The 15732-nt window shown below is 44.9% G+C and overlaps 1 protein-coding gene and 1 long non-coding RNA gene across 2 annotated transcripts; one reads left to right on the forward strand and one right to left on the reverse strand.

The window, feature by feature from the left end:
- Positions 1 to 5023: 5023 nt before the first annotated feature.
- LOC306815066 lies at positions 5024 to 6597 on the reverse strand. The gene is made up of 2 exons (XR_013777308.1): positions 6439 to 6597; positions 5024 to 5596 (listed from the first exon to the last, which is right to left on the reverse strand). It is a non-coding gene; the product is annotated as an uncharacterized lncRNA (long non-coding RNA).
- Positions 6598 to 10422: 3825 nt separating this feature from the next.
- Positions 10423 to 15030, forward strand: TMEM215 (transmembrane protein 215). The gene has a single exon (XM_079331678.1). It carries the CDS (start codon positions 11113 to 11115, stop codon positions 12481 to 12483), a length of 1371 nt encoding a protein of 456 aa, XP_079187804.1. The 5' UTR covers positions 10423 to 11112; the 3' UTR covers positions 12484 to 15030.
- The last annotated feature ends 702 nt before the right edge of the window (positions 15031 to 15732 follow it).

The raw sequence follows: 15732 nt of genomic DNA on the forward strand, positions 1-15732 counted from the left end.
TCAGTGTTCACTGAAGGGCTGAAACAGCCCGTGCAGTTAGAACTCTTGGTGCTCAGTCTGCAAGCACCACAAATGACTCTGAGGGGCAAATCACAAGCATGCCACTAATCGATTCCTAGAACCAGCACTTACAAGACCACCTTCAGTTTTCTAAACTTCTGGACTTAGGTTAAGATAACATCTGGAAACAAATAACATGATACAAAATATCTGAAGGAAGCATGTGTTTTGCCTCAATAAAATTAGTGCACACTTTGGCAAAACTATTGACTTTTGGAAGTTGGGAATTCAAAATGTCTGTTCAAGTTCCTGGTATTTGCCACACATTAATCTAATGAGTTGCTGGTGAAATAAACCATTAGAAAAGCCCTTGTTAAATTGCATCAAAGTAAATGGTTATCTAAAATAGATACCACAGGGAGGTTCTTAATTAGTCTGTTGTCAGCTGAGACTGGAAATGCTTGCAGCAGCATGAGGCTAATTAATTTCTCATTCTGCCACATTGCAGCTTCCTGTCAAAGCAAAGGTACAATTCAAAACACACCAATGGCTGGTTGCCCCTTTTCAGAGACCATGACAGCAGCAGAGGAGCGTTCTGGATTGGCCTGTACTCACTTCCCATAAGGAAATGAGTCTAGGGGATATCCAAGCCAGGTGACTGTGCCTGGGATAAGCTGTCTGTCTAAAAAAGGAGTCTCTGAGGCCCATATTCTATTGCTTCAGCTGAACATTGCTTCCTGGATGGAAAATGAAAATTAGTCTTGGGAGGAGAACATTTGGAATCAACTGGAAGCCCCAAGGATGTGCTTATGTAAGGGTCTTTATCCTGTGTCAGGGTGACACTGAACAAGTTGTGCCCATCTGCCTGTAGTGTGGGCACAGACCTCTGACAGCTGTCCTGGTGAAATAGGACTTCTGGGAACAGGCCAGCTAAAGAGACAGTGCCCACACTCCCTGGTGACCCAAAATGCCACCGGAATCTGAAGAATCAGTTGCACTTTGCAGGAAGGAGCAAAAAGTTAGAAAATTTTTACTACCCTGTCTTTCCTACCACCATGCCAATGAAAAATGTATTCTTTGGTGGAAGTGATTTAAACAGTTTTGCCTGTGCTTTGGACAGTATTTCACCTCTACCTGCAGACCAAAAAATAACCTGCCATGTGGCCTTCTTTGCTGGCTGGAGATCCCTTGCAGATGACATAGGGCACCTGAGGCTGATAACTGGATGTAGAGATGGGGCCTCAACCTGGGAATGGCTGGTGATGGGCTGTGCAGGGCCAGTAACAGCAAGCACATTGGGTAAATATTCTGCAGCAGCCTCTAAACCCAGTGTCCCTGGGACAAGGTGAGGAGTGTCCCTGCTCACACAGAGCTGGCCCAAGTGGCCAGCACTGCCTCTGCTCCAGGTGGAGTGCAGGGGAAATGAGCTGGGCAGAGGAACAGGTCTGGCCCTTCTGAGCCTGTGCTCAAGGCTTGGCACCAGCCCCTCACTCCTGTGGGATGGCTGGAGACCTTCAGATGCTCTGCTCCTCCTCTGCAATGTTTGTAGCTGTTTTTACAGCATCCTTCCCTGTTTCTTCAGAGACACAGGTCTGTTCTAGGGAAAGGGAGTGAAAAGCAGTGTATTTACACCCACACTTGCAATCAGGAGCCATTTGATACCTATCCCCTGATATCAGCATGCAAGGTTTTTAGCAACTCTAAATGTTGCAAGCACTCCAAGAATACAGCACTCCAAGTATATATACAATTTTACTGCACCTCTGCATCAAATGCCTTTGAAACACAAGAACACCCTACTACACTGAAATGTGCGTCATGCTGGCAAAGTCCTCTCCCATCACTGTCCTTCACCCTTTGTGATTACATACCTCCTCATGTAGTAAACACCAGTAAACACAAAGCATTCACAGAGTTGTGTTCCCAGCACAATGAACATACAACCTTTCCCTGACACAGTACAGCACTATGACTGACTCATGGTTGTTGTCATCTCACCATCTGTGATGGCTCAGGTAGATAAAGGATACTTATGGGTGCAGCTTATGGGAAAAGGGAAACAAGTTCATGGAAAGGAAATATTACCATCTGTAAAGCTGCCCCATAAGCTGCTTAACTAGTTGGTAGGGCACTAAGGTTAATCAAATACACATTTAGCCACTCTTATGAATGAGGTCTGTACAAGTCATTTCTTAATTTTCAGACACGGGTGGCATGCAAGGGCCATGGTGATGTAAATGTATTTTTCTTTGCACAACAGAGTATCGGATTTTTCCCCACTTCATCACATAGGCCTTACCACTACTATCACTCCTACCCATTCATTGCATTGTCCATGGAGGAAAACAGCAAGGTCTTCCTAAAAACTATTTCTGCATATTCTTCCCCATAACTCCTCATGGAGGGTACCTATGGCCACAAACTCAAACACTGTTTCCTCTAAAGTCAGTCTTCAGCAACATGTTCACAGTGTTGGAAGGAAGCCTGGACAGACTTCTGTCACTCCTTGGCCTCCGGTGCACCCAAAAGACAAATTAAAAAAAAGAAGTTTTACAGTGTATATGTGCTTTGGTCTGATCCACAGCTGTGCTTATTGCTAGGTACTGATCACAGCAGAGCTGGCAGATACCTATCTCATAGCTCACCTCTCTGCCCTGGTCTTTAGAGAGGCTCTGACAGCTCTTCACAGCAGCCAGCAGCAGCAGCTAGCTGGGCTGAGGTGAGATGTCCCTGAAGCAGTGTCTGTGGCCCCACAGCTGCTGGAGGGGTTGAGAAACCTCCTCTCAGATATTTGGCTTGCTGGGCAGCAGAGGATGAAGCAGCACGTATTTCCTGAGGGCAGAAAGAAGTGGGGCTGCCAGGGAAATGCTGAGAGTGAGGGGCTACCACTGGACTGCAACAAGCCACTCCTGGTGCCTGCAGCCATGTGATGGCTGATCACCTGCTGGAGCAGATGGTTAGGGAAGCCATCGTCATTTCAGAGGTATTAGACAGGCTTCCTCCTAGAAAAAAAACAACAGGTTTCATGTTATTCAAGAACACAGCTGACCTGTGATTTATTTGCACACTTTTTGTCCCATTGTACACTTTTCCCAAGAGAATTCCTTGTGTACCAAGCAGGTTTTGCTCATTCAAAGAGAACTGCTTGCATCCTCATCTCCAGTAAAAAAACGCTTTGCCTATCTCTCTCCAGCGCCCCTGCACACTGTGATGAGAGAGTGCTCAGTCTGGGCATGCACACACGTTTACACTCATTCATTATTTTCTCTGCCATAAAAAAATCACAGAATGGTGCAAGTTGGAAGAAACTTATAATCAAGCAGGGTGGAGACTGCACCACCCCTGTGGGCAACCTGCCCTAGTGTTTGGTCATCCTCACAATGAAAAAGTGTATTCTGAAGTTCAGAGGGAACCTCCCGTGTTTCAGTTTCTTCTTGCTGCCTCTGGTCCTGTCATTGGGCACCACTGGAAGGAGCTGTGCTCCTTCTTTGTGTCTTCTCTGTGACCTCCCTTCATGCACTCATAGTCATTTGATGAGATCCCTCTGAACCTTCTTTCTTCAGGCTGAACAGCCCCATCTCCCTCAGCCTTTCCTCACAGCAGAGGTGCTCCAATCCCTCAGTCATCCTAATGACCCTTCCATTCAAGGGTCCATTGAAGAATGGATTCTCTGCAATATGTTCATGGCTCTGTTCTGCTGAGGAGTGCAGAACTGGATAAAGTACTCTAGGGATATCCCCACCAGCTCTGAGTAGAAGAGCGGTATCACCTCCCAGCTGGCTGGCAATACTCCTAACATAGCCTAGGTCATCATTCTCCTTCTTTACCACAAAGGCACACTGCTGTCTTTTGCTTAGCTTGGTGTCTCCCAGAACCCCCATGTCCTATTCTGTCAAGCTGCTTTCCATCTGGGCAATACCTAGCATATATACATTTTTCTCCCCACATGCAGGATTTGCCATTACTCCTTGCTGAATTTCATTAGGTTCCTGTCAGCCCATTTCTCAAGGCTGTTGACATCCCTATGATAACAACATGACTCTCTGATATCAGCTGCTCCTCCTAGTTTAATGTTCTCTGAAAAATTCCTGATTGTGAGCTCTGTCTCATCACCCAGATCATTAATGAAGATTGTTGAAGGACCCAGTACCCCCTGGGGTACACTGCTAGTCACTGGCACCCAGCTAGGTGTTGCACCACAATCATCAGCATTTGGGTCTGCCCATTTGAGCAGTTTTCAGTGCAGCTCACTGACTGCTCACCTAAACCGTACAACAAGCGCCTGTCTAGGAGGATCTCATGGGAGACAGTGCCAAAAGCCTTACTAAAGTCCAAGCAGACAGTCGCCATGCTCTCCTCAGCCAGCAGGCCAGCTGTTTCACTGCAGGCTATCAGACTGATCAAGTATGTCTTCCTTCTTTGTGAGTCCATGCTGACTGCTTCTGATTATTTTCTTGTCACTCCTATGCCTGGAAATGTTTTCCTGGATAAGCTGCTATGTCTTAGCAAAGGTGAAGATGCGACGTGAAGATTTCATTTCTTCTTTCATATCCACAGCATAGGATGATTTTTTTTTTTTTAAATACATATTTGCATTGTTTAAATGAGCTACAGACTTTGATGATATCCCCATTTAATTTTCTTCAAGTTTAATTGGCTTGGGAAGTTCCAGTCTTCCAGAGCCTGCAAGGAACATGCATAGTCTTTTGATCAGTTCCCTTAGTTTTATACTAAATTTTTCTAAACAGACAGGAAGGATGACAGCAAGCTTCACAGAAAGAATTAGTCATTGCAAGTACCCTAATACATGGTCATGATTATGCTTAAAACTGCTTAAAAAATGTTCCAGCATATCAAAAATTATTAGCTTCTTCAGCAGAGGTAGGTCAAGACAACCTATTTTCCCTTCCTCTTTCTCCACAGAGAAGCAACTCAATTACAGACCCCTTCAAGAAGTGTTTGCTAAGTTCTCTGGGACAAAGCAAGCTACCCAATATTCACCACTGTGCACACCACACAGTACTTGTGGGTGACTCCCCTGAGTTTATTGCATCTTTTGCGAGCAATTTTCGATACAAGAAATAAAGTATATTTAATCAGAAGCCTCCCAAAGGGAAAGAGCACATCAGGCAGAGCGATGCAGCTAGATAAATTTCCCAGTGAATTATATTGGCTAATTTATTGCCTGATGCCGTGACTCATACAGCAGCCTGTACCTCTTCCACAGCAATCCTGCTAAGTCCCCGAGGTCACCTCAAGACGGATGCATGACTCACTACCAGGGTTTCTGAATCCCACTCCTGGTGTGATGGCTCAGTGACAAAACACAAGCCCTTCAGGCATCTGATATTTCTCTTTTGCCCCCTGTTTATTGATCAGATGCTCTCATCAGCAAAGTCTTTCCGCATCCGGCCAATTGGCCAGCAAGCTGAAGTCAAGCACGAATGTTTGTCTACAAAGAGCAAGACCCAGGGGCTTGAGTGAACAGTCAGAGACCAAAAATCTTCCCTAAGGTGAACTTCTTGTGCATGAGGACATGAAGACACAGAGAACTTTTGAAAGCAGTCCAGAGGCATGGAAGAGGCATCAGAAGTGGCTACACAGTCAACCCAAGAAATAAAAATAAGGTAATTATGGTATGTGAAGCTAGGTAAACAACAAGCATTATTGAATAGAGAAAAAAATCTTTTAACACAGATAAGTGAGGATCATAGCACATAGTTTCACATTACAAAAAAAAAAAAAAAAAAAAAAAAAAGTCAAGTATTTCCTTTTGTATATGCTGCCAAGAAAACACAATGTACTAAAAGGCCTGGAGATGGATGTTGCGCATTCAGCATCCACTTTCAGAAAGGAGCACTTGTTGCAGACAGGAAGAACTTCTGTGAGGCAGCTCTTGAGCAGGTTTGAAGTGCTTGCCAGTGACCTCAGCAGAATGACTGTCTCCTCAAGCTGATGGGGTGGCTGAAATATGTGCACAAGTACATTAATGTAAAAGCTTGAAACTTGAGTATCCCAATCCACACAGAACTTGCTAGCAAAACAAGCCCCACGTTCCATATCCAAATTACAGATAGGACTTACATGATCCCATACTCAAAATAGCATTAAGTTTTAGTGTTGCCTCAGAGCTTGGAAGGTGAAAATTTGAGTCTAATTTTACCTATGATGTTATTAAGGGCTTGTGGAGTTCTTGCATAGTATAGCTGAGATCTTATACCTACGCCAGCTCACAATTGTAATGTATTAATTCAAAACTCCATCTGTCAGAGCTTTTAACTTTAGGATACTAAAAAATATGGTACACACATTTTTCCATGGATTTTACAGTCTGCCTGGTCAGAGAAAGACTTTCTTCTTGCAAAAAGCCATTGACTGAAGCAGACAATCATATCAGCAAAACAGTAGGTTCAGAGACAGGGTTTAAGAAAGAAGTACCAGGAAAAATTACCTGCCATTCAACTGGTACCCTTTTCACCACATCCATCTTGGTCCATCCTTTTCTGATCTCTATCTTCAAACATACATTAAAAACCAAAGGAATGTAATACATCTTATGCAGCTTATCCAAACAGATGTTTTGGTTGCTACATGGTAATTAAGAACGGTCAAAGAAAACGTACTGCTCTGATGGCATGACTAGAAAGCTGGAAACAACGGATGAGAGAAGGCTGAGATACTCAGCAACTTTTTTCATTGTCAGTCTTTCTTCCCACACCTCTTGAATGGACGGACAGCAAGGTGGAGGCTGGGTGAGAAAAATGCTTTACTCCTTAAGAGATCAGGTTCCTGATGGCCTGAGCAACCAGAACATGCATGTATCCACTGAGATGCATCCCAAAAAGTCCTGAGAGAATTGGCTAATGGAGTTGCCAAATCACTATCCACTGTATTTATAAAGTCATGGCAGTCAGGAGAAATCCCTAGTGACTGGAAATAGAGAGTGGAATAGACTGGAATAGAGTGACTATATCTGTGGACAAGGGAAGGACTGTGAATGTAATTTATCTTCTGTAAAGCCTTTGACATGGTCCCTCATAGCATCCTGTTCTTTATATTGGAGAGAGATGGATTTGATGAGTGGACTTTTAGATGGATAAGGAATTGGTTGGACAGTGGCATGCAGAGGATAATGGTCAACAGCTCAGAGACTCAATGGACATCAGGACACCAGTGACAAGGATAGTCTGTCCCTCAGGGGTTGGTATTGGGACCACTGTTATTTAATATCTCATTAATGACACAGTATTGCATGCACCCACTGCAAATTTGCAGTTGACACCAAGGTAAGTGGTGTGGTTGACATTCCTGAAGGACAGGATGTCATCCAGAGGAATATGGGTGAGATGGAGAAGTGGGCCCACAGGAATCTCATGAGGTTCAACAATTCCCTCAGCCTTTCATTACAGAAAAGGTGCTCCATAGCTCTTATCCTGGTGACCTTACTCCTTACTCATGCCAACAGGTCCATGTCCTTCCTGAGCTGTGACCCCAGAGCTGGATGCAGTGTTCCAGGTGGGGTCTCACCAGAGCAGAGCAGAGGGGCAGAATCCCCTCCCTTCCCTGCTGCCCACACTGCTTTGGATGCAGCCCAGGATGTGTTTGGTTTTCTGGGCTGGGAGTGCTCATGGCTGGGTCATGCCCAGCCTTTCATCCACCAGCATCCCCCAGTCTTCCAGCAGGGCTGCTTTCAATGTGTTCATTCCCCAGCCTGTGTTGATATTGGGAGTAGGCTGATCCACATGCAGCATCTTGTACTTAGTCATGTTAAACCTCAGGAGATTCCCATGGGCTCAGTTCTCAAACTTGTCCAGGTCCCTCTGGATGGCATCCTGGCCTTCGGGTGTGTCAACAGCCCTACTCAAACCACTCCAAGCAGGTTGGCTGCAAACTTGTCTCTCCATCACTATCGATCACTTAGGAAGACATTAAACAGTACTTGTCTCAAGGCAGATCCCTAAGGGACACCATCTATTACCAGTCTCCATGTGAAGACTGAGTGATTGACCACTACCCTCTGGGTGCTACTATTCAACCCATTCCATATCCATTGGACAGCCCACCCACCAATCCTTCTCTACACAATTTAGAGAGCTACTCGGTAGCTTTTAATAGCAAAGTCATTCCAGGGAGGCTGAGAGATCAGTAGTTCCCAGAGTTCTCTTTCCTTCATTTTTTAAAGGTGGGTCCAATATTTCCTCTCTTCCAGTCACTTGGGACTTCACCTGACTGCCAGGATGTTTCATGTACCATGGAGAGTGGCTTGGCAATTATGTCAGCTAATTCCCTTGGGACTCTGAGAAGTATCTGTCGTGGTTTAACTCCAGCCAGCATCCAAGTCCCAGCAGCCACTCACTCACCACCCTCCACCACTGGAAGAAGTGAGAGAATCAGAAGGGTAAAAGGTAGAAAAGTCAGGTTGAGATATAGACAGTTTAATACGGACACTAAAGTCTATGCATGCAAGCAAATCAAAACAAGGAATGAATTCAGTGCTTCCCACGGGCACGCCCGTGTTCAGCCATCCCCAGGACAGCAGGGTCCCGTCACACCTGACAGCGACCTGGGCAGACAAACATCATCACTCCAAATGCCCCACCTTTTCTCCTTCTTCCCCCCACTTTATGTACTAAACATGGTGTCACATCGTCTGGAAATCCCTTTGATCAGTTTGGGTCACCTGTCCCAGCTGTTTCTCCTTCCAGCCTGCCGTGTACTCCCAGCTTCCTTATCAGCATGGAAGTACAGAAAGCAGAGACAGCCTTGGCTCTGTGTAAGCCCTGCTCAGCACTAACAAAAACATCTCTGTATTATCAACACTGTGTACAAAACAATTCCATAACACTGCCCCATACCAGACACTGTAAAGATAAATTAACTCTATCCAGCACAGCATCTCACCAGATCCCATAGATACACATGTTCAAGTTCTTTAGGTGATCATAAACCTGATCTATTACACGGAGAACACTTCTTTCCTTCAGTTCTTCCTGCTACCCATCCACTCAAGAGGGGGGAAGACAGGTTGCCGTTGAAAAGTGAGGTAAAAATGTGGTTGAGTACCTAATTTCTGTGTACAGCACCAGAACAGAAACATACTTCGCCTTAAAGGAGTAATTTTTTTTTTTTCTCTAGTTATGAACAGGATGGAAAATTCAACCATTTGCATTGTTGCTCAGTTGTGTTAAGTGGCACTTCCTGGTCTCTCGATTTCTAGTTTGGAAAGACAATTTTAACAATTGTGGCATGCTTTCCTGGAATTGGGTGATTGTTTTCCCTTTCTATCCCCTCCTGCTGGAAGCATACAATCTTGTCTTGAAATCACTCACAAAGGGACAAATTGAAGACATTTAGTTCCACCTTTGTCCTGACATTTTCTGTGTTTTTCTGTCCACTAACAGCATTCTGTTCCAAAGTAGATGTTCCCTCTTCCATCTCAGTAAGCCTGTCGCTTAAATTTGAAGGGCCATTTTTACTCCTGTTAGATATTCTGACATGTACTTCAGCTCTAACAGCAATTTTCCTCTCCACAAATGCCACTAATATTTACATTTCTGTGTCCTTTTTCTATCTCTGAAGGACTGTTGATGAATGCAGCTTCAGGTAATTGCTTTTCCCAGGCATCATAATTTGTTTCTCAACAAAAGAACAATTTCCAATTTTTTTAAAAACTATTTAAATGCACTAGGGGAGGTGAAGGAAGGTCAGGGAGCAGGAACAGTGACTTTCATGGCATTAGTAACCAACATACCCATTACTTCATAACTCACACTTTACAACATTTTAGTTATGTGGGACAGGCTTGATTAAGGTTAATTACTTCCTTTCATCCAGAATCTAGATGATGGATAAAAAAAAAAAAAAGCATTATTCATTCCAACATGAGGACATAAAAGCTGTGTATCTGAGTAACAGCAGATGGAAAGAAACCTCAAATTTTCACTCTGGAAAATAGGAGTTGAGAACGGTACTGTCATTTCTCATGCTACTATTTTGCAGAGTGGCAAAAGTAGAAGTTAACTTGTGCTGGATAGAAGGTTTTGGTTTTTAAATCTTTCAGTCAAGAAAGGTATTTGCAACAGAAATCAAAACATTTCTGTTTCAGCCCACTCTGCAACAGGTGAGAGGTTCAGTGTGAATTTTCCTAGACAATTTTCTAGAGGACAAGTTGAAACAATGGTTGTGGTCCATTACAAACTTTTAATCTCAAACACAGGCCATTTCCACTGACTTAAAAACTCTCTCCATTGTGTACTTCTACTCCCATTTTTACCCATCCTTCAAATGAAACAGTAAATACTTTAAGTTGAAGCTGCATTAGGTGTCCTGTAAGGCAGGAATTGCTCCCACTTACAAAATTATACTCTTGAAATTGCTCTCTGCAAGGCAAGTTGGAAATCTACAACACAGAGGTGTTCCATTGATGTTGTAGTGCAGGGATGGTAAATAAAACCCATACTTTTCATGATCTGACAAACTGCTAAGTGTTTTCTAAATTGGCTTCTCCGAGCTTCCCAAGTTCATAGGATGAGGAAAACGAATCATGTTAATGAGAAAACTTAAATAAACCATGACTTCACAATTTTAGTTCAGAGTGTCCTTTTCTGTTACCTTAATTTTCTTGGAAGCCTTCTGGTATGACTCCTTTTTATCTCCCAGTATCTCTACCTCAGGTGAAAGTACTTAGTCTTTTGTATCACTGGCAACCTGCCTGAAGATGCTGCTGCCTTTCCACATTCCCACCTATTTGAGATCCTTTTCTATACTTATTCAGCTGGTGGTGCTTACTTCAAATTACCATCATCGAAGTGCATCAAATCACAGGGACAGAACGTCACCATCACAGTCGGCAGGCCATGGATACCAAGGGAACCCCAACACCTATGTTCATTCTTGGGGAGGGAATAACATCAGGAGAAGCTTTATCCCTAAGGGCCACCTTCAGGATGAAATCCAGCTGCCACAGAGCATCTCCTGAAGCTTTACTCTCCACTGGTGCCTAACTTGGGAGAAGACTCCAGGCAGGACTGCTGTCTGCCCGGGAGAGGATTTACTTCGCAAGCCCCGTCCTCACCGAAGAAGAGGCTTTAGGTGCAGGGGCCCGTGCGCAGGATGCACATGCCGGCTTCCCGAGGAAGGACGCCCATCGGGGGTGCGCTCCCCTTCTCCCGAGAGGGAAAAGCTGCCCGGGAAGGCGGCAGCGGCCGCCCGAGCAGCGGTGGCCATCAGGTAGGGGCAGCCCCGCCGAGCGCCCGCGCTGGCCCCGCAGCATCCCGCGCCGGGCGGTGCGCGTACTCACGGCTGTGCGGGGCTCCGGCGGGGCCGGGCGAGGACGAGGAGGAGGAGGAGGTTGAGGCCGGGCAGGTGAACCCTCGCGGTAGCTGTCTCCCCGGCCGCTGCTGCTGGAAGTCCGGTCTCTGCACCCCCGGCCTCGGGCAGGCTCTGAGCCCCCCGCGCCCGCCGGCAGCGTGGGAGGGAGCGGCGGGGCCACAGCCGGGCGAGGCGCTCCGACCGGCTCCGGGGAGCGAGGGAGCGAGCGCGGGAGGGAGGGAGCGAGGGAGGAGGCAGGAGGCAGGACAGCTCCCGGCCCCGGCCCGCCCTCCGTCTGCGGCTCTGCCGAGTGGAAGCCGAGCGGCGCCGGCTGTCGGGGTCCTCCGCGCCTCGCTGCCCGGGAAACTTCGGAAGCTCGCCGGGGAGCGGCTGCCCACTGCCCCGAGGGGCGCTCCGGGGGACGGCGGTGTCCCCGTGCGCACCAGCTGGATGGCGCGGACCCTGCGACCCGACGACATCAACCCCCGCACGGGGCTGGTGGTGGCTCTGGTCAGCGTCTTTCTGGTGTTCGGCTTCATGTTCACCGTGTCCGGCATCAAGGGAGAGACCCTGGGGGACATCCCGCTGCTAGCCATCGGGCCGGCCATCTGCCTGCCGGGCATCGCCGCCATCGCCCTCACCAGAAAGACCGACGGCTGCACCAAATGTCCTGAGAACATGCGTCCGTGCTGCAAGGAGGTCAAGGACCGGGATGTCATGGAGCTGCTAAGGACCCCCTCGGACCTGGAGTCTGGCAAGGGAAGTTGTGACGAGCTGGCCAGAAAAGCTTACCGCAAGGACAGGAGAGGGCTGAGGGGAGAGGACACCGTGTTCATCTGCACCTCCGGCACCACCGCCGCTGCCACGGCAGAGTGCAAGAACCTCGCCAGAAAGGTGGAGCAGGAGGAGATGCTGAAATACCTGGAGAGCTGTTACCCAGAGATGCCAGAGAATGTGTTCGTAGGAGATGGCTCCACATACAGTGCCTTGGAGAAGAAGAGCTCTTCTCCCAGCAGGGACAGCACTCCTTGCCCTGACATTGAAGACAACATTTTTGTGGCTCCTAAAGATAGTATCATTGTCTGCTCTTACAAGGATAACAGCCCTTATGACAGGTACTGTTGTTACATAAACCCCACTGGAGTCAATTCAGACCAGGAGACCATTGTGTGAAAGATGCATACTTTATATATATGTATGTATACAAAAACTGCAATGTCAGCTTCTTGATAGGGGATAATATAGCTGACTGCATGGGACAATCCTGATACTATTTCAATTTAAAGTGGTATGTGACTGATACTCAAACCTTTTGTGCCTGAAGTACGCTTTCTGTCAGTAAACAAGCATGTTTAAAGGTTAAAGAATTCAATTTTTCATTTTTGGAAAAAAAGAAATTGCATTTTAATACTATTTGCTCTCTTTCTCTCCCTTTGGTTTTTCTGCTGCATATTGTACCCAAGCACACTGGCACCAGGGCAGCAGTAGCTGTCAGCTGAGATCAAGAGCTGTATGAAACTCTGGAGCTCTATGGGAAAGAATGTTGTGCTCAGTGGTGGAATAAGTTTTTTAAATACTGTTACTTCATTTTGGGAGGGATTGAGAGATGTCAGCACGAACTCTAACATCTGACTGATGTCAGGGAGTATAGAAGTAATTTGTCTCCCTTTGTCCTGGCAGGATTTTGTTTTCCTTTGTGTAAAGGAATAGATGTCCTGACCCCATGAGCTCTTCTGAAAGTCTCCTAGAAACCAGATAGGCTCAGGAGAGTTTTTGAAGACTAGCCCATCATCAATAGTACAAGCATAGACGTGTTAGCTTAATTTTCCACTGGTCTTGAGTTCACTGGAATGTTTCTAACACTTCTGGATTTTAGATACGTACTTGACATGGAGAATTCAACATGAAAACAACACAGTTCTTGCAGAGACTAGGAGTAGATGTCAGTGAACTCAGGTCTTTAAAATATATTTCAGTACCTCAAAAATTTCTTCAGGAATAGACTTCTGTGTGTTATGTATAGAGTGGGATCTGACTCTTCTGAAAATGCCATTTTCTTGTGCCTTTTCTAAAATGACAGATATTTCTGTATGGGGAATGCATGGTGACAGTCCACTCAGGGGTCTCAAAGCCATGCTTTGCTGGGAGAAGGATCTGACTGACAGATGGTTTTTTCACAGCTTATGGATACATAGCAAGAAAATGTGAAGTGAGTAGTGAAGATTAACCATTCAAACTCAGAGCCTGCAGTTTACATACTGAAATACAAATCCTGGCTATTCTGCCCAACTCTAAGTTGCATGTTCCATACTGTGCATAGACATCTTACCTGACCTCTACAGTGTAGGTATCAGAGATGTGGTATAACAGAATGTGCATGGTAAGCAGCTGCTCTGAGTGTTCAGGTCTTAGGGTAATGGTTGCTAAAGCATAGAGTAATTTGCTAGCATCTCACAAAGCCCCAGTTCCTATAAGTAAATTCCCAGAATGCCAAAAAGTTCCTCTGTGATTAAAGTCTTAATAGCTATTCCTACTTAGCTGGTTTTTGTCAATCATAAGTTGTACCAGAGAAACATACTGAGTTACCAGAGTAGGAAATAAGAAAAGCAGCCTTTTGTTTATAGCAACCTGAGTTGTTCTGTAGAAAATTTAAAGGGAATTTTGCACTTAAATGAGGCTTTCCATGCCCATGGAATTGTCTGGAAAGTGAATGTAAATTTTATACATATACTTATGTGTGTATTTGTTTGTTTGTTGAGAAACCTATGTCAAATTGTAACAGACAACCAGTCTCTGAAGATGTTTCCAGAAGAAGGAAACAATTTTCCAGCTAGCATGGTGTCTTTCAGACCAAACCCTTTGGCCAAGTTTTGGTGGGACTTCTGGATACTATTAGGATAAATTCAGAAAACAGTAGCTAGTTGAAGGTTAATCACCTATTCAGGCAAAAACTCTGAATTGGTGGTTCCAGGCAGCTCTGCTGCTCAGGCATGCAGGAACAGTACTGCGGTAATAAATGAACACCTACAGACTGTGCAGCCTAGGTTTTGTCCGAGAGTAGAGGAACTCCACCAAAACACACCCTCTCCTGACATGTTCAACTTCCACATAAAAGCACTCAGTTGTTTTCAGCAGTTTGCCTCCTGCTTAGGCTTACTCACTGCAGGATCTTGTTCCTCAATGTACAGAGCAACTCTTTAATGGCACCAGGAAGTCTTATTTCCTGGCCTCCAAAGCCAACAGCTAAAATAACTGCTGATGAACATGATGGCAAATAGGGTCTTTTGCTTTCTGCTTCTAACCAGAGCAGGCGAGGGTCTCATTGCATGCCCAGGGGTGCTCATCATTCCTGGAGATCAGACCCACCATGAGAAAACAGGCTACTGGGTCCTGCCTGCTGCCTTTGACAGGGTTGTGAGTAATCGCTTGCTTTGCATAAGAGAGCAAGGCACCAGCCTGCTGGGAACCTAGATTTGTACAGTTCTGCAAATATATATATAGGCAGCAGTCAAGTTTTTCCATTTTGTCTAGGATTAGATGTTCTCTCTCAAAAGTTACACAGGCTTTTTCAAGAGAAGACAGCAAACTTTAGTGACAAATGGAGTAGTAAATATATAACTTCATATACAGACATGCAGATCTGAGTCATGTGCTTTATTCCATTCTTAGTGTAAAAACATGAGAATTCTTGTATTCAAGCAAAGTTTAATTGGAGGGAAAACTTCCCACAATACAGAAAATGTGTGTTTAAAATTTGATATTGTCATCTCTCCATTCATTCAGCTATGATTTCAAAATAAAATATAATTTTAAGCAATATTTCTAGGCTAATATACCATAATCCTCTATTTTTTTAATTGAAGTGTGAGAATTTGAAATTAGAGAAATAAATTAGTGCTGCCTCTGAAACCTCTTTCTTTTTCTTTCTTTTTCTTTCTTTTTCTTTCTTTTTTTTTTCTTGCTGGTTTCATAGAGAATAAAATGGAAATTAAGTTTGCCATTTTAAAAATATGAATTTTTAAATTTGAAAATGAAAGGGTTTCATTTTGTTGTTGTTGTTGTTGGGGAGGTTAGGTGTTAAGGTTCATTTTTTGTTTGTTTTTGTTGTTTTGGGAGTTTTGTGGTTCTGTTGGTTTGTGTTTTTTTAATAAAGTGACATTTTTATAGTTTTGCCAGTAGAAATCTAATGCATACTTGATCACAGACATCATGACAGTATTTTCAAATTTTTTATGCAGATAGCATGCCCAGATAAGAGAGCACCTGGGACTTTATTTTCGTTCAGCTCATGCGGACACTAGAACTTCTGGTACCAGTGCTGATCTTAGAACAAGCAGGAATAATCACTTAGCTTTTCAGAGGCAGCTTCTAATCTGAATTTGGCTTCAGAATACCACAGCTTGGGTTGTGGTTCCAAGCTGT

This window comes from Erithacus rubecula, assembly GCF_903797595.1.
Source record: "Erithacus rubecula genome assembly, contig: SUPER_Z_unloc_6, whole genome shotgun sequence".
Taxonomy (NCBI): Eukaryota; Metazoa; Chordata; class Aves; order Passeriformes; family Muscicapidae; genus Erithacus; species Erithacus rubecula.

Coding starts and splice junctions, on each gene's coding strand:
- TMEM215 (XM_079331678.1), top strand. CDS start 11,113: ATGCACATGCCGGCTTCCCGAGGAAGGACGCCCATCGGGGGTGCGCTC.